The 14,101-nt window shown below is 54.7% G+C and overlaps 2 protein-coding genes across 3 annotated transcripts; both read right to left on the bottom strand.

Annotated features, from left to right (window-relative positions):
* Nucleotides 1-490: 490 nt before the first annotated feature.
* DNAJB13 (DnaJ heat shock protein family (Hsp40) member B13) lies at nucleotides 491-4,443 on the bottom strand. Of its 2 annotated transcripts, none has more exons than XM_053969845.1 (8): nucleotides 4,350-4,443; nucleotides 3,723-3,826; nucleotides 3,331-3,492; nucleotides 2,832-2,989; nucleotides 1,981-2,094; nucleotides 1,209-1,322; nucleotides 1,046-1,122; nucleotides 491-709 (listed from the first exon to the last, which is right to left on the bottom strand). In XM_053969845.1, exons 1-8 carry the CDS (start codon nucleotides 4,415-4,417, stop codon nucleotides 553-555), a joined length of 954 nt encoding a protein of 317 aa, XP_053825820.1. In that variant the 5' UTR covers nucleotides 4,418-4,443; the 3' UTR covers nucleotides 491-552. The 2 variants fall into 2 exon arrangements, with proteins under 2 accessions (XP_053825820.1, XP_053825821.1); XM_053969846.1 differs by having other exon boundaries at nucleotides 491-706.
* Nucleotides 4,444-4,889: 446 nt separating this feature from the next.
* Nucleotides 4,890-14,086, bottom strand: PAAF1 (proteasomal ATPase associated factor 1). Its single transcript, XM_053969844.1, has 12 exons — nucleotides 14,002-14,086; nucleotides 13,884-13,924; nucleotides 13,395-13,498; nucleotides 12,995-13,084; nucleotides 9,234-9,332; nucleotides 8,429-8,579; nucleotides 7,181-7,375; nucleotides 6,750-6,841; nucleotides 6,349-6,464; nucleotides 5,706-5,788; nucleotides 5,390-5,472; nucleotides 4,890-5,007 (listed from the first exon to the last, which is right to left on the bottom strand). The coding sequence occupies exons 1-12, from the start codon at nucleotides 14,046-14,048 to the stop codon at nucleotides 4,930-4,932; spliced, it is 1,179 nt and encodes a 392-aa protein (XP_053825819.1). The 5' UTR covers nucleotides 14,049-14,086; the 3' UTR covers nucleotides 4,890-4,929.
* Between the last annotated feature and the right edge of the window lie 15 nt (nucleotides 14,087-14,101).

The following is a 14,101-nucleotide window of genomic DNA, read 5'->3' as shown; positions in this document are numbered from 1 at the left end:
CTCCCTGGAAATGACGTTTCTAACAGCCTGGCATGTTCCCTTCAGTACTGCTTTTCCCGGCACAGCCTCCCATTATTCCTTACGGGCACAATAAACCACCCCTATGGGGTCTGATCGCAGCAGGGTCAGGATTTCCTCCCCTTTTTAGGCCATTCTCCCAGCCCTGGAGTGCCATTGGAAAACACAAGTGTTACCTGACCTCTCCCTGTGCTGTCAGGGCTCAGCTTTAGTAGGGACAGATTCTGTATATATATTAGGAAAATAAAGCACTGAGGCTGTTGGGCAGGGTCTTGGCCATGGGTGCCTCCCTCCATCCCCCCCAAAATCCTCCCTCGGCCTCCTCAGGGCTGCAGAGCTGCTGCTGCAGGGTGGGAGCTGGAGAGCAGAGACCACAAAGCCAGCTGGACCTGGGCCAGGCCTCAGGGCTGTTTTAGGGCAATCCTGTGTCGTAGGGTTCCCAGCATTTGGAAGAACTTCTGCCCAGTCCTAGTGCTGGCTCCAAAGCTTTACTGGGGGGATAAGGCAGGGGGGAGAGGGGGAAGGTCACTGTCCCTAGGGCTGGAGGACGCTCTTCAGGAGTGTTTTCACCTCAGGGCTGAGCCTCTTGGGGAAGAGGATGTCAAAGTAGATGTAGAGGTCCCCCTTGCGCTGCGGGTCCTGGGCCAGCGGCATTCCCTCTCCCGGCACCATTTTGTAGTACTTGGGGCTGCTGAGCAAAGGAAGGGGCTGAGAGGGGCTGTGGGATGGTCCCAACACGGGAGCCATGGCCCCCAGCCCCACCTGCAGAGCCCCACGTGGGTTTCTCAGGTTATTTGCTCCTCCAGCTTTACCCAGGGCTTGTCCTCCTCTTCCAGCATCCACCCTCATCCACCCACACCCAGCCCTCTCCTTGCCTCTGCTCCCAGCAATGTGGCCCCAGGCCCAAAGAGTCACTCACTGTGGGCATCCTCCTCCTCCTGCAGCCCCAAACCTGCTGGAAAAGGCTCTGGAGCACGCCGAGTTCCTCCCAAGTGCCCGCTCAGCCCCGTTTTCCCCTGGCACTTACTCCACGATGTCGTTGATGGGGATGTTCAGCAGCCTCCCATCCAGCGTCCACACATCCAGGGTGCATCCAGTCAGTGCCTGCCGGGCACGGAGGGGCACCAGGAGCTGCTGCTGCAGCCCCAGAGCCCAAAGGTGAACCTCTGGCCCCTCACTCGGCCCTCTACCTTTGCCAGGGAGATTTTGGCAACATAAAGGAGGTTGTTGTCGATCCTTTTGAACCTTGGGTGCAGCTTCTCTTGGACAACAAAGGTGATGTCGGCTGGAATGATGTTTGGGCCCTAATTGGAGGGGGAAAAGAGCACAGAATCAGGGAATGCCAGCACGGTTTGGGTTGGAAGGGACATTAAAATTCACCCAGTTCCACCCCCTGCCATTGGCAGGGACACCTTCCACCAGACCAGGTTGCCCCAAGCCACGTCCAACCTGTCCTTGGAAACCTGAAAATTATTTTTTACTGGGAAAACTGACACAAATTCCTGCTCTTTTGTTGTTGTTTTCAGCTGGCTAGAGAGAAGGGAAAGGTATTTTCTTCCCTTAAGAGAAAAAGGAGTCTTTTATCCAAGATGCCTGCCCAGGCAAGGGCAAATCCAGAACTGTGTTTCTACCAGGAAGAAAACCAGCCCTTTCAATTATTTTTTCTTTAACCTGTTCTGAGGGAAATCCAGGCAGGGACGGCTCCTCAGAGTGCTTCTGAGCACAGTAATGCTGAGTCTCTCTGGTGGTCACGCTGCCAAGTGCCCTCAGCAGTGGGAAACCACAACTTTTTCCATGGAGTGGGCACAGGACTGGAACAGCTGCCCAGGGGGGAACATGGAGTCTCCTCTCTGGAGACATCCCAAGCCCACCTGGATGAGTTCCTGCCTGCGCGGGGGTGTTGGATGAGGTGATCTCCAGGGGTCCCTTCCAAACCTGATTATTCTGTGGTTCTGTGCTCACCTGGTCTCCTTCCCTCTCAAAGGTGACCGTGGTGCCGCGCTGCCACCCCGGCTGCACGTCAATGGTCAGGATCTTGTCCCTGATGGTGCTCGTCTGCCCGTCCTCGTTCATCACCTGGGCGTGCACAGCGAGGGGCCCAGAGAGGGAGGGTCAGCAGCGCTCTGCTCGCCAGAGGAAAGGGCAAGCCTGGCTTGTACTCCACACCAAAGTGGCTCTGGGTACACAGGGGATCAGATCACAGGGATCACGTGGGATCGTTTAGGTCGGAAAAGCCCTCCAAGATCATGGAGTGCAGTTGTTCTCCCAGCACTGCCAGGCCACCACTAACCCATATCCCCAGGTGCCACATCCACACAGCTCTAAATCCCTCCAGGAATGGGGACTCCACTACTGCCCTGGGCAGCCTATTCCACTGCCTGACCACCCTTTCAGCGCAGAAATTTTCCCTAATGTCCACCCTAAACCTCCCCTGGCACAGCTTGAGGCTGTTTCCTCATGTCCTAGAGCAGGAGAGACTCAGGGCTGGGTCCAGGAGAATGGGACAACAAGGAGGGGGACAGAGGGGTCAACCAAGGGCACAAAAAGGAGACACAATGCAGTGTGAAAATGGAATTATGGGAGCCCAGAGCACCCTGAGCTCCTTCCCCACCCATCTCTGAGATCAGCCCTCGCTTCCTACCAGCTCCCACGCTGAATTCCCTTTGCCAAGCTGGGGGGAGAACGCTGGTTCAGCTCCTCCTGGGTTTGGAGCGACAAGCTCCTGGGGCAGGGCCATCCCCAAATCCCCAAGGTCCCACAGCGAGGGCAGAGCTCGCCCCAAAATCCACCCCCTTCAGCCCCACAGCCCCTACCCTGCGGGAGATCTTGATCTTCTTGGTGCAGCCATGGAACAGGTCCTCGAGGGACACGTAGAGATCCCGCACCACGGGGGGGTCCTGCCGCAGGGCCCCCCGGCCTCGGGGCCCTCCAAAGGGCAGCAGCACCTCCGAGCCATCCTCGGCAAAGAACTCTGTGGGAGGGAGCAGAGGGACAGAGCTGGGGGGTCCTCCGGGGTCGTTACCTCCCACCCGTTTCCTTTCCAGGAGTGTTTATGGCAGCCTCGCCTCCCTAATCCCTCTTTTTGATGGGAATCTCAGGAAGGCTCCCAGCAGCAGATGGGGAAAGCTGACAGCCTGAACAGCACCTCCAGGCCTCTCCCCCAGCCAGGACTAGGGGGAGTCAGGATCTCTCCTCCGAGCACCAGAGGGATCTGAGAGCAGTTGGGCAGGGAAGCATTCCTGGAACGCTTCATGTTCCGAGCTGGCAGCTCCACAGACGGACCCCAGCCAGCCCCAAAGTCTCCCAGCCTACCTGCAAAGGGGTTGTCCCCTCCAAAGAACTCCCTGAAGACTTTCTCGGGGTTGTTGTGGAACACGTATCCGACGCTCCAAGGGTTGTCGCTCGCACACTCCAAGGGGATGCCACCTTTGAGCCCCTCCTCCCCAAATTTGTCGTAGATGCCTTTCTTCATAGCTTAGGGAACAAAGAAGTGTTGGGAAAATGAGGCAGAGCCCCAGGCTGAGATCCAGGTTTTGTCTGGGGGGAGGCTGGAGAAGAGGGTTCCCAGGAGCAGGGGGGACAGACGTGGGAGTGTGTGCCCGTTCCCAGCTGGGCTGTGGGGCACGGAGCTGGTCGTGCCAGGGAGCAGGAATTCACAGCCCCTCCTGCCCCTGCGGTCAGAGGAAGGGAACACTCCCACTTACGGTCGCTGAGCACATCGTAGGCCTCCGCCAGCTGCTGGAACCTCTTCGGGCCCCAGGGCTCCTTGCATTTCAGTGGGTGGTACTTCAGGGCCAACTTCCGATAGCTGAGGAGCACAGGGTGCTTCGGGCTCAGGGGGACTTTAAAGCCCATCCCAGTCCCAGCCCCTGCCATAGGCAGGGACACCTTCCACTATCCCAGGCTGGACGGGGCTTGGAACAACTTCCAGGGATCGGGACAGCCACAGCTTCTCTGGGGAACCTGTGCCAGGGCTCAGCACCCCCACAGCCATGATTTCCTTCCCAACATCGCACCCATCCCTGCCCTCTGGCAGTGGGAGCCATTCCCTGTGTCCTGTCCCTCCATCCCTTGTCCCCAGTCCCTCTCCAGCTCTCCTGGAGCCCCTTCAGGCCCTGCAAGGGGCCCTGAGCTCTCCCTGGAGCCTTCCCAGACCCACTGACCCCATTCCCACACCCAGCCCGGGCTGCCCCCAGACCCTTTCCCCCCCTCGCAGTCCCCACTGTGGGGTAGGGGGGGGGAAGGCCAAGGACAGCCACGCACGGCGCCGCCCCACTCCCGCCGCCACCCCCCCGGCCCAGGGGGTCTCTCTGATGCCGGGGGTCCCTCACGCTTTCTTGATGGCGTCGGCGGTGGCCCCGCGGTCCAGCTCCAGCACAGCGTAGTAGTCCAGGCCCATGGCGTCCCGTTGCTATAGCGACACGACTTCCGGTCCGCGCCGCGCGGGGCACCACGGGAAGCGTAGTTCTCCCGCTCACTTCCGCACTCTGCCGGGCCCGCTCAATCCTCGCCCCCCGCATCTCTTTTTTCTTAAAAATCCCCAGGTTTTCATGGAAACACGTGTATTAACACAGGTGTTATCAAAGCAGCGGTTTATTTCACGCCATACTGTGACAGTCACTTTCACTGCACCCCCTCTCCCCCTTTATTTATTTATTCCCCCCCCCCACTACAAACAGCATATTTTCAGCACTGGAAATGCAACCACAACATCATTGCAACACAAGGTCCTCTCTAAATTAGAAATTGATCCCAGCTGTGTAGTAGCAAAAAATGTGACCTGATACAAAAACACTGTGTGTGGAGCCTGGTCATCCCAACAGCCTCAAACTTGTACACGCACATGCCAGGAAAATCGGCTTGCAAGAGCCTTTCCCACACGCTTCTCCTTTATTCGGCCCCTTCAAACACTTAAAGGTCACCAAGTTGGTATCTCCTCACCATCCCATCCCTGCAGCACGTGTAGATTTCCTTCTCCCAAGAAGCCACCTGAAGAAGGAAAAAAAAAAAAAAAAAAAAAAAAAACAAAAAGGGAACAAGATGGGTCAGGCAGCACCCTTGCTTTTACCCTCAGGATTCTCCCAGCACTCTTTATCCACACTTTTTAGAGGAACACAGCTCTGCCAGAGCTGCTCTGACCCCACCACTCCAGCCAGCTCCTGCACAACCGAGATAAAGCCAGGGAATTCTGCAGAGGATTGGTTTATGCAAAATAGCAGGATTATTCAGGTAGAAAAAACAAAGATGAGCTCAGAAGCCAACTGTGTGAAGGAAGCTGCTGAGGTGAAAAGCCTGAGGTAAAGGCAGCTGCCTCCTGCCTGGCATCATCTTTCCCTGTCCCTTCTCCTCAGGGATACCCCACGTTCCTCACCTTGTACACGGGGTCGCAGTCGGCCTCGGTGAGATCCAGGACATAATCCAGGTCCTGCTGAACAATGAAGCAGGTGCCATCCCCTGCGAGGAAGGCACAGCAGCCAGTCAGTGGAACCAGCCACACTCTTAATTGCAGACAGAAATTCCAGTGGGAAAAGGCTCCAGCGCCTTGGAGGCCCCGTTTTGGAGGGGTATGAGGGATATGGAGGGTGGAAACCCCAAAGCAAAGGGGCAAGAGGACAATGCCCAAAGAGCACAAGGCTCCTTGACTTGATTACAGGATTTCTAGGGGCACCAAACAGCCCTGGGATTACCTTGGCTGGCAATAAATCCATCCCGGTACGGGAGCAGGGAAAGCACTGGCGCTCCTGATCTGTGGATCACCTGGACTGGAGCACTAGGGAAAGGAGCAGAAACAAGGGATGAGGATTGTTGATCAGAGCAGCTGGGGCTGCCCCTGCATCCCTGGCAGTGCCCAAGGCCAGGCTGGATGGGGGCTTGGAGCAGCCTGGGACAGTGGGATGTGTCCCTGCCCACGGGAAGGGGTGGCACTGGATGAGCTTTAAGGTCCTTTCCAACCCAAACCATTCCTTGATTTTTTCCTATGGACTGAGTCAGCAGGGAACAGCAATAAAATGCCACAGCTCAGTTCCAGTCCTGTGCTGGAATGAGGATCAGGGTAAGTGTCAGGATCCACAAGAGGGAATGAAATGGGCAGTGTGGGAGTGTTGATGATGAGAAGTTTTCTGCCCCATTTATCTACACGTGTGTGCACACAGATGATACAAATATAAAACGATACAAATTTTATACAACAATACACACAGCACGTCAAAATAATGCAGGAGGCTCAGGATGCAATGGGATGCACCCCTTGGAAGTGGCACTGCCTGGCAGCACCCTCTGCCTCTCTTTTCCAGCCAAAACACTGGCTGTTTGTCCCAGGCACGCACTCACTTTGTGTTTCTCACATCCAGCTGGTAGATGTTCCCATCCTGAGTCCCTGCCAGAACGTAGGTGCTTGACAGGAACGTGCAGCAGTTGAAGGCATCAGATCCAATGAAGAGGAACACCTGAGGATTTGGGAACAAACCAAGTGTCAGGCACGTGGGACACCCACGAGAGGGAAGCAGTCATTTATGCAGAAGACGGTACAGCTGCCACTGTTTAATTTTAAATACTGTCTTCCCTGTTCTCAAGTTAAATCCTGAGCAATTCTTACTCCTCACATAAAAATCTGCCCAGGAGGAAGGAGAGAGAGCATCCCTTTATTGCACCAGGCTTTGGCCTCTCCTCCAGGTTAGGTTTAACATGGCTCAGTTCCCCATCCCAGTGCTCTGACAGCCCCAGATCCTTACTGGCTGCCTGCTCTGCAGTCCCACTCCTTGAAGCTTCTTGTCCTCTCGAGCCAGCAGCAGGATTTTCCCTTCTGTCCCCACCTCACGTTCACCTGGAAAAAGGACAACAGGCAATTCCAGCTGTAGCTGCACAACAAACCTTGGTGGGATCAGAACCCAACAGCTTGGATCACCCCAGCTGAATTGCAGCAAGATTCCTCCAGATCCCAAGACCCCAGGAAGGCCAGCAACCACGCAGAGCTCAGTCTTCATCACTCAGTAGTGATGAAGGTTGATAGGGCTGAATTCCACCCCGGACCGGAGCGCTCTGTTCCCTTCCCACGGTGCCACGAGGGCATGGAGCAGCGTTCCCGACACTTGGGATTACTGGGGACAAACCTAAGCAGTTTGGGACGGGGAGATGAGGGGGATTTCAAGGGAAAGGCCCTTACTGGGAGGTTTCTCGGGTGTGCCCAGGTTCAGGGAGTTGTCAGCGGTGCCCACGGCGATGCCGTTGACGGGAGAGCCGCAGTCAGCGATGACGCCCAGGCAGGCAGACTTCCCACAGTCCCAGAGACGGGCAGTGCCATCCCTGGAGCAGGACAGGACGTTCCTTCCCCGATCCACAATGGCAGTGTCCAGAACACCTGCATGAAAGCAAAGACTGTGTCCATAGAGACACAAAAAGCACCCGATTTCCCGAGCTGAACTCGACTACTGGCTCCAGGCCGCTGTCCCCAGTGACAGCAGTCACACACAGACAAGTTGTGCTTCTAGAAAAAGGTGCCTGTGGAAGGCAGCAGCTCCCAGAAAACCCCACAGTGTGGAACCACCATCTGGCACAAAGGGAAGATATTATCAATCAAATGATCAGCAGCACCTCACCTCAGCCCGAGCTGGTGCCGCACAAAATGAATCCAATTTGGGCAGAAAAGAGCCTGGCACTTTTAAACGTTCCCATGTCCACCCCTGGATAATCCCAAAAGCATCATCCTTGTTGTCCAGCTACAGCAACATCCAAAGAGCAGTGTCTGCTGGCTCTAAGACCCCTTAACTACTTTATTTTACTGTGGGCTGTCAAATTTGGATCTGAAAAATGACAATGGTTTTCTTAGCAGAATACAGCCAGGTGGTCAGAAGATTTAATTGCCACTTTCCCCACAGAAGCTCAAAGGACAGGATAAGCCAAGCAAACAGACTGCAGCAGTTTGGGCTGGAGGAATAAGCAGTGACTAAAGTCACCTGGAGAGTGACTGGCAGCGTCACTCTGACCAAGGTTCTGCCACACCCCCTGGTTTGGTTAGGGGACGTGGCTGCAAAAGCATTTTCAATGCCCACAAACAGATTATAGAATGGCTTGGGTGGGGAGGGACCTTGAAGAACAAGTTCCAACCCCCAAATCATGTAAGAACAAATCAGCACAAGATGGGTTTTTCAGTGAATCAAGTTTAGGGCAGCCAGCCACAGGGTTTGTTAACCTCTCAATCAAGCCCAGCACCTCACGGGACAGGGAAAAACAGAGCCTGGACACAGCAATTGGCAGCTCAGGGAAGAGAGAATTTGGGGTAGTGTTTTGGGCATCTGATGCCACATTCCAGACATGAAACACAGAGTGCAGCAGGTTGCAGACTGGACATCAGCCCTGGAGTACACAAGGCAAGTACACACACAGCAAATGAAGCATTTTAAGGGTTCTGTACCTCCTTTGTGACCTTTAAATGTTACTACACAGCTGGCATCTTCTGCTGACCAGATCTTTAGCTGGGCATCCATTCCCCCACTCAGAACCACGAGGCCCGATGGGAAAAACCTGCAACAATTCACATCATACACATGGCCTTCCAAAAGTCTCTGGAAAAACAAAGAACTACGTGCTAGTTCCATTGTCATCATCCTCGTGCCGAGCAGTCGTTATGACACTGGAAAACTTGGCATTCCCACATGGGCAAAGGATTAAACTCAAATCCTCTGGGTCTGCATTGCTGGAATGGAGTGGTCTGAATTTGGGGCAGTCAAAGAGGTGACTTTGGGCCTCCCTCTATCATTTGAGCAGCTAATTACATAGCAGAAGATACTATATTTGCTGCTAGACACAGGTTAAATGTCTTTATCCTCTGCCAAACAAGGAGCTGACAGGTCATGCTCCACAAGAAGGAGCTTTCCCTCTTTACTGGGAAGGCCACAAGCCAGGATGGAGCTAATCCAGCACCAAAATATTTTTTCCTCTTCTCTCTTTCATAAGAAATTCAGTGCCTTTACCATGCAGGATAGGGGCTGTCAGTGACCTGTTACTCCTGAGTACCTCTCTGAGCAACATCCCCCTTGGGAGAAGCCACCTTTTCCAGCAGATTTGACTTAAAGCCTCCAAGATGCCCAATTTCAATTAGCTTGTCATTAAAAAGCCACATTCTTCACAGGGTGTGGACAGCCTGACCAAAGTCATGGCCTTCAGGACTTCAGGAATGTCACAGGCAACACAAAAACATCCAAGCCAGATGTTCTTACTCTTATTTCTCCATTTGCAGCCTGCCATATTTTCATGGTCCCATCCGTGCTGGTAGACACTCCGAGTCCTCCACCACTGGATATATCAAGGCAGGTAATCTGCAGCAAGGTAAAAGCACCAAGAATTAGCTTTATATAGTTCTGTGTATAAATATTTCTGCTCAAGAGCCTAGTTCTGTACAGGGGGAGACCTGCTAAGCACATTCTCTGCCTGTGACTCTGCAAGGCCAGGAGAAAAAGGAATGCTGAGGCAGAAGCCTGCACAAGAAGCAGCAGCTGTATTCCAGGTTTATCCCAGGTGGAAGAGAAATCTGCACTTTTCTAACAGGTCCTGTAAACAGATGAGAAATAAGAAAACAGCTCAGGGTAACTGACCTGACTCACAAGCCCACAATACACAGTTTGAGATATTTATGAAGCCAAAGTCACAGCCTAAATTTGCTGAAACATGGAACCAAAACTAGTTCTTTATATGAAATTGAGGCCCCTCAGAAGAAGGACATTGAGGGGCTGGAGTGTGTCCAGGGCAGGGAACGGAGCTGGGGAAGGGGCTGGAGCACCAGGAGAGGCTGAAGGAGTTGGGAAAGGGGCTCAGCCTGGAGAAAAGGAGGCTCAGGGGGGACCTTGTGGCTCTGCACAGCTCCTGACAGGAGGGGACATCCGGGGTGGTCGGGCTCTGCTCCAGGGAACAGGGACAGGAGGAGAGGGAACGGCCTCAGGCTGGGCCAGGTTGGACATCAAGAGGAATTTCTCCATGGAAAAGGGTTTTAAACAGTGGAAGGGATGTTTGGAGTGCCCATCCCTGCAGGTGTCCAGGGAAGGGCTGGATGTGGCACTCAGTGCTCTGGGCTGGGGACAAGGTGGGCATCGGGCACAGGTTGAGCTCGGTGATCCCAGAGGGATTTTCCGACATTAGGAATTCTGTGATTCTGTGAGCTGCATTTGCATTGCATTTTTTGAATGGGATTTTCAGGCTGTGGGTGGAAGATAAAAACCCGCTACAGCGGTAAAAGCCAAGGACAGGAGGAACAAGAAATGCAGATTGGCTCCAGCCAGGACAGGGTTAAGTTTTCCAGCGGCAGGAGGGGCAGGGCCAGGAGGAGGATGTTCCCCGATCCCACCTATCCCTGCGGCGGCGGGAAAAAGTTCCTTTTTTTCCCGCTTCCCTTCTTCCCAGCCGGCTCCCCGCGGTCGGTCCCTGTCCCACTGCTGCTCCCAGTGAGTCGCCAGGGTCGAGATAAGGACAGCTCTGCCCGCAGCGGGCTGGAAGCAAGTCTGAGCTGAGTGTGTGGCGTGTTAGGTACAGCCGCTGGTCTCGATGTGGCTTAGTCAGCTCTTCGTGGAGTGGTACCTGTGCAGGTTTATACTTCCCTGCGTGGTCCTGATAAAGCACTTTAACAGCTTAGAGAGATGGTTCAAGATTCTTGTATGCATGGATTTTGTGGCGTCAACTTGTGGCATGATACACTACCTCCAGGAGACAGCTAATAATCTTTCCCAGTCTGTGGGAGGAACGGGGGATGAATATCTTCACAACCTTTTCCCCTCCTTTAACTCCTTTAAGCCTTTTAAAGCAGCTTTTGAGCTGCTTCTGAATACTGAAGAAAGCACACTGCCTTTCAGTCTGCTATATCTCCTCCCTCTGGTCTACATCACCTTTATGGTCTACTTCATCTTTAGAGTTACCAAAGAGATTATTGGGAAGGTCTTTCAGAGAGCGGATAATGATGAGTGGCACGGAAGGTGGGAGAAAATCGGCCAGCTTTTGAAGGAGTATTCGGCTCCAGTGGTTTGGAAGTTCACCCCTCAACAAATACAGGACCCCGTTAAAGTGGCAGAATATCTGAAAGAGAAACGCTGTGGTGGTTCCAGGGAGGAGCAACTTACTGCACTGTGCTGGGCCCTGGCTACTCTTTATCGGACACTGCTGGAGACCAGCCAGTCCCCTCAGGAGGAAGAGGAGGAGGAGGAGGAGGAAAGCAGAACAACAGGCACCGTGGCCACCCAAACTGCAGCTGCACCAGAGGAACAACGCACGGCGGGAGCAGTCGCTCCTGAACAGAACACATCCAACACCGAATTAGTTTCCTTACTGAGGGATGAAGAGGATGAAGAAGATGAAGAGTCCTCAGAAGAGGATGAAGCGTCCTCAGAAGAGGAGGAAGAGGCAGAGCCAGAGGTAATCAGCGAATCCCAACGTAAGCTGCAATCAGCCCGAGAACGTTTCACCCGCCTTCCGGATCAGTCCTTGCTGCTCTGGCTGTACGAGTGCTGGTTTGCAGGGGCCCACGTGGACGTACTGCTGGACAGCTCTGAAGCCGAGCAGCTGGGATCCCTGTCCCGGGACGTGGCCATTGACAGGGGGCTTGGGAGAAGGACGGGAACTCACAGCCTCTGGACGCGACTGGTGGGAAGCGTGAGGGAAGCGTACAGCGCGGACGAGCTGCTGGTGCAGCGGGACAGGTGGAACAGCAGGCTGGAAGGCGTTCAGTACCTGACAGAACTATCCGTGGCAGACGTACTCTTTGGGAATACACGGAACAGTCAGTGCCTCGACGACCTGGACAGAGCCTGCTGCACCTGGGACATCTGGCAGGCGTTCAGAAAGAGCGCGCCGCCGCTCTACGCCAAGGCGCTGTCGTCGATCACGTGGGACAGGAACCTAAAGGTGCTAAAATTAAAGGCCTTCATCTGGGACTACAGACTGGAACCCTCTTCCCCTCCACAGGACAGCTTCTCCTACGTGGAAACACAGCCCAAGGAACGCGCAGCCTCCGGTGACGATCCCTGCACAATATGCCACGAGGAGCTAGGCAGAAGCTCGTGTGAGCTGGAGTGTGGGCATGAATTCCACAGAGAGTGCATCAGGACGTGGCTCCAGCACCTGTCCCATCTGCCGTGACTACGCTGTCCTACCTGCAGCCGTCCCCGAGCGTCCTGCACGCGACAGCTCACAACGCTACCAAGCCAGGCCTTGGAAAAGATCAGGGTTTTAGAAGAGCTCCCAAAGAAAAGTGCTGAAGAGACCAAGGTCTTAAAGAATGGACTGGATTGATTTCATAAGGCTCAGAAGTGAAAAAATGGCAGCAGAAGAATTTAAAAGTCAGCTAAAAAAGCCCCTGGATACCAATGAGAGGGAGCGGAAGTCCACTGGTGACAAGGAAAAGCAGTATAATGGATATAAATGCCTATCCTGAGACATTTAGGAGGGACAGCCTTTGATTAAGGAGACGATTCCTGTGCTTTTGTGTGTACATAGTTGGGTGGTGTGGGATTTGGGCATGAGTATATGGGATAGAATGAGGGGTGGGGAATGTCCTGGTTCTGGCCAGGACAGGGTTAATTTTTACAGGAGCATGGGACATTTGGGATATTTGGTGGCATGTGTTTTGGGTTCCTCGTGGTGAGCGGATCTCTTCTCTGTCCTGTGCGCTTTGTTAATTAACGTTGTTGCTACTGTTGCGGTTTTTATTCCACTGCTGTTCTCAGTAAATTGTTCTTATCTCAACCCCGAGCTTTGTCTTTTGTGCCTCCCATCCCTGTTTCCATCCCGCTGAAGGGGGAAGGAGTCAGTGGCACGTGGTCCAGGGTGTTTCAGTGGGAACACCATCCCTAAGCCACAAGTTCCATCTCCATGGAGAGACCACCCCTCACACGCAGATCCACACTCCAGGCCACCCCTCGCTGTGAGGGCACCACAGACAGGCATGTGAGAGTTGCCAGTCATACCCACAAGATTCCCACCCCACAAGGCTACTCACACTTTTCTGGTGAATCCTACAAAAACTTGTGTATGGAGCCAGGAACTTCGTGGACACGTTTTCGTGAGGACAAGAAATGAGGATGCTTTTCTGGGGTGGGGGGAAACAAGGAAAAAAAAAAAAAAATTAGAAGTGCTGTTAGTCCTGAAACAGAGGTTGCTGAGGTAGAAGTGTGGCTTGGACCCAGCTGTGGGATCCCAGAGCCTGAAAACTGATGGGAGGGTCAGCGTGGGGCTCGTCTCCTCAGGATGCAGGTGGGATGGTAGGGACCATGGTAGCTCCAGGGCTGTGCACAGCAGGACAGGACTGTGCAGGGCTCAGGTGACAGCTCAGGCTGTCAGAGCAGCCCCCTTTATGCACAGGGGATGGTCAGCAACCCCTCTCCCCCCAGCCCTGGCACCTTGGTGACTTCCCCGACCGCGAATCCCTCGGAGGCCACGATGTCTGGGACGCCGTCGGAGCTGAGCCCGCGCCGGGTGACGCTGCCATACAGGGTGGGCTTCCCTGGGGGACAGCAGCCGTCAGCCCCAGCACCCACAGCGACCCCAAACCTTCCCTCCCCACTCAGAGGGACCCCAACCTCGCTCACCCCCTCCTTACCCACAGGGAACTCAAACACCCCCATCCCCTCAGGATCCCTAGATGACCCCACACCCTGTAGCACCAAAGGGATCCCCAAACCACCCCGATCCCTTCCAGCCCGACACCCGCAGCCCCATTCCCTGCTAACACACGGGGCACCCCGCCACCAGCCCCTGTCCCAAAGGGTCCCCCGGCCACCGCCATCCGTTCCTGCTCTTTGAACAGCCTCCACCCCCAGAACCCTCTCGATCCTCCCCGATCCCCTCTCACCCCCACGGCTCCCTCGAGGCCTCTTCAGGCCACTCACCGGGGCTGCGGCAGCTCAGCCACGCCTCGCCCTCGTCCCTGCTGCAGAGAGAAGAAGCGGCCGTGAGCGGGGCAGGGAGCGGGACAAGGACAGAGACAAGGAAAGGGACCGTTCCCACCTCAGCGCCCGGCTCCAGTCGCTCTGGATCCGCAGCGTCGCCGCCATCTTTGCCGGGGTAACCGCACACACTTCCGCCTCCTTGCTTCCCGTCGACCTCC

This window comes from Vidua macroura, chromosome 2, assembly GCF_024509145.1.
Source record: "Vidua macroura isolate BioBank_ID:100142 chromosome 2, ASM2450914v1, whole genome shotgun sequence".
NCBI classification, from domain to species: Eukaryota; Metazoa; Chordata; class Aves; order Passeriformes; family Viduidae; genus Vidua; species Vidua macroura.
The sequence above is the reverse complement of the archived record's forward strand: the minus strand, read 5'-3'. Positions and strand labels throughout refer to the sequence as shown.

Coding starts and splice junctions, on each gene's coding strand:
- DNAJB13 (XM_053969845.1), bottom strand. CDS start 4,417: ATGGGCCTGGACTACTACGCTGTGCTGGAGCTGGACCGCGGGGCCACC. Junction 3,493..3,722: donor CTACGATGTGCTCAGCGACC/GTAAGTGGGAGT, acceptor TTGTTCCCTAAG/CTATGAAGAAAGGCATCTAC. Junction 1,323..1,980: donor TTGAGAGGGAAGGAGACCAG/GTGAGCACAGAA, acceptor CCCTCCAATTAG/GGCCCAAACATCATTCCAGC.
- PAAF1 (XM_053969844.1), bottom strand. CDS start 14,048: ATGGCGGCGACGCTGCGGATCCAGAGCGACTGGAGCCGGGCGCTGAG. Junction 13,925..14,001: donor GACTGGAGCCGGGCGCTGAG/GTGGGAACGGTC, acceptor TTCTCTCTGCAG/CAGGGACGAGGGCGAGGCGT. Junction 5,473..5,705: donor TGGATTTATTGCCAGCCAAG/GTAATCCCAGGG, acceptor CCTTCCTCGCAG/GGGATGGCACCTGCTTCATT.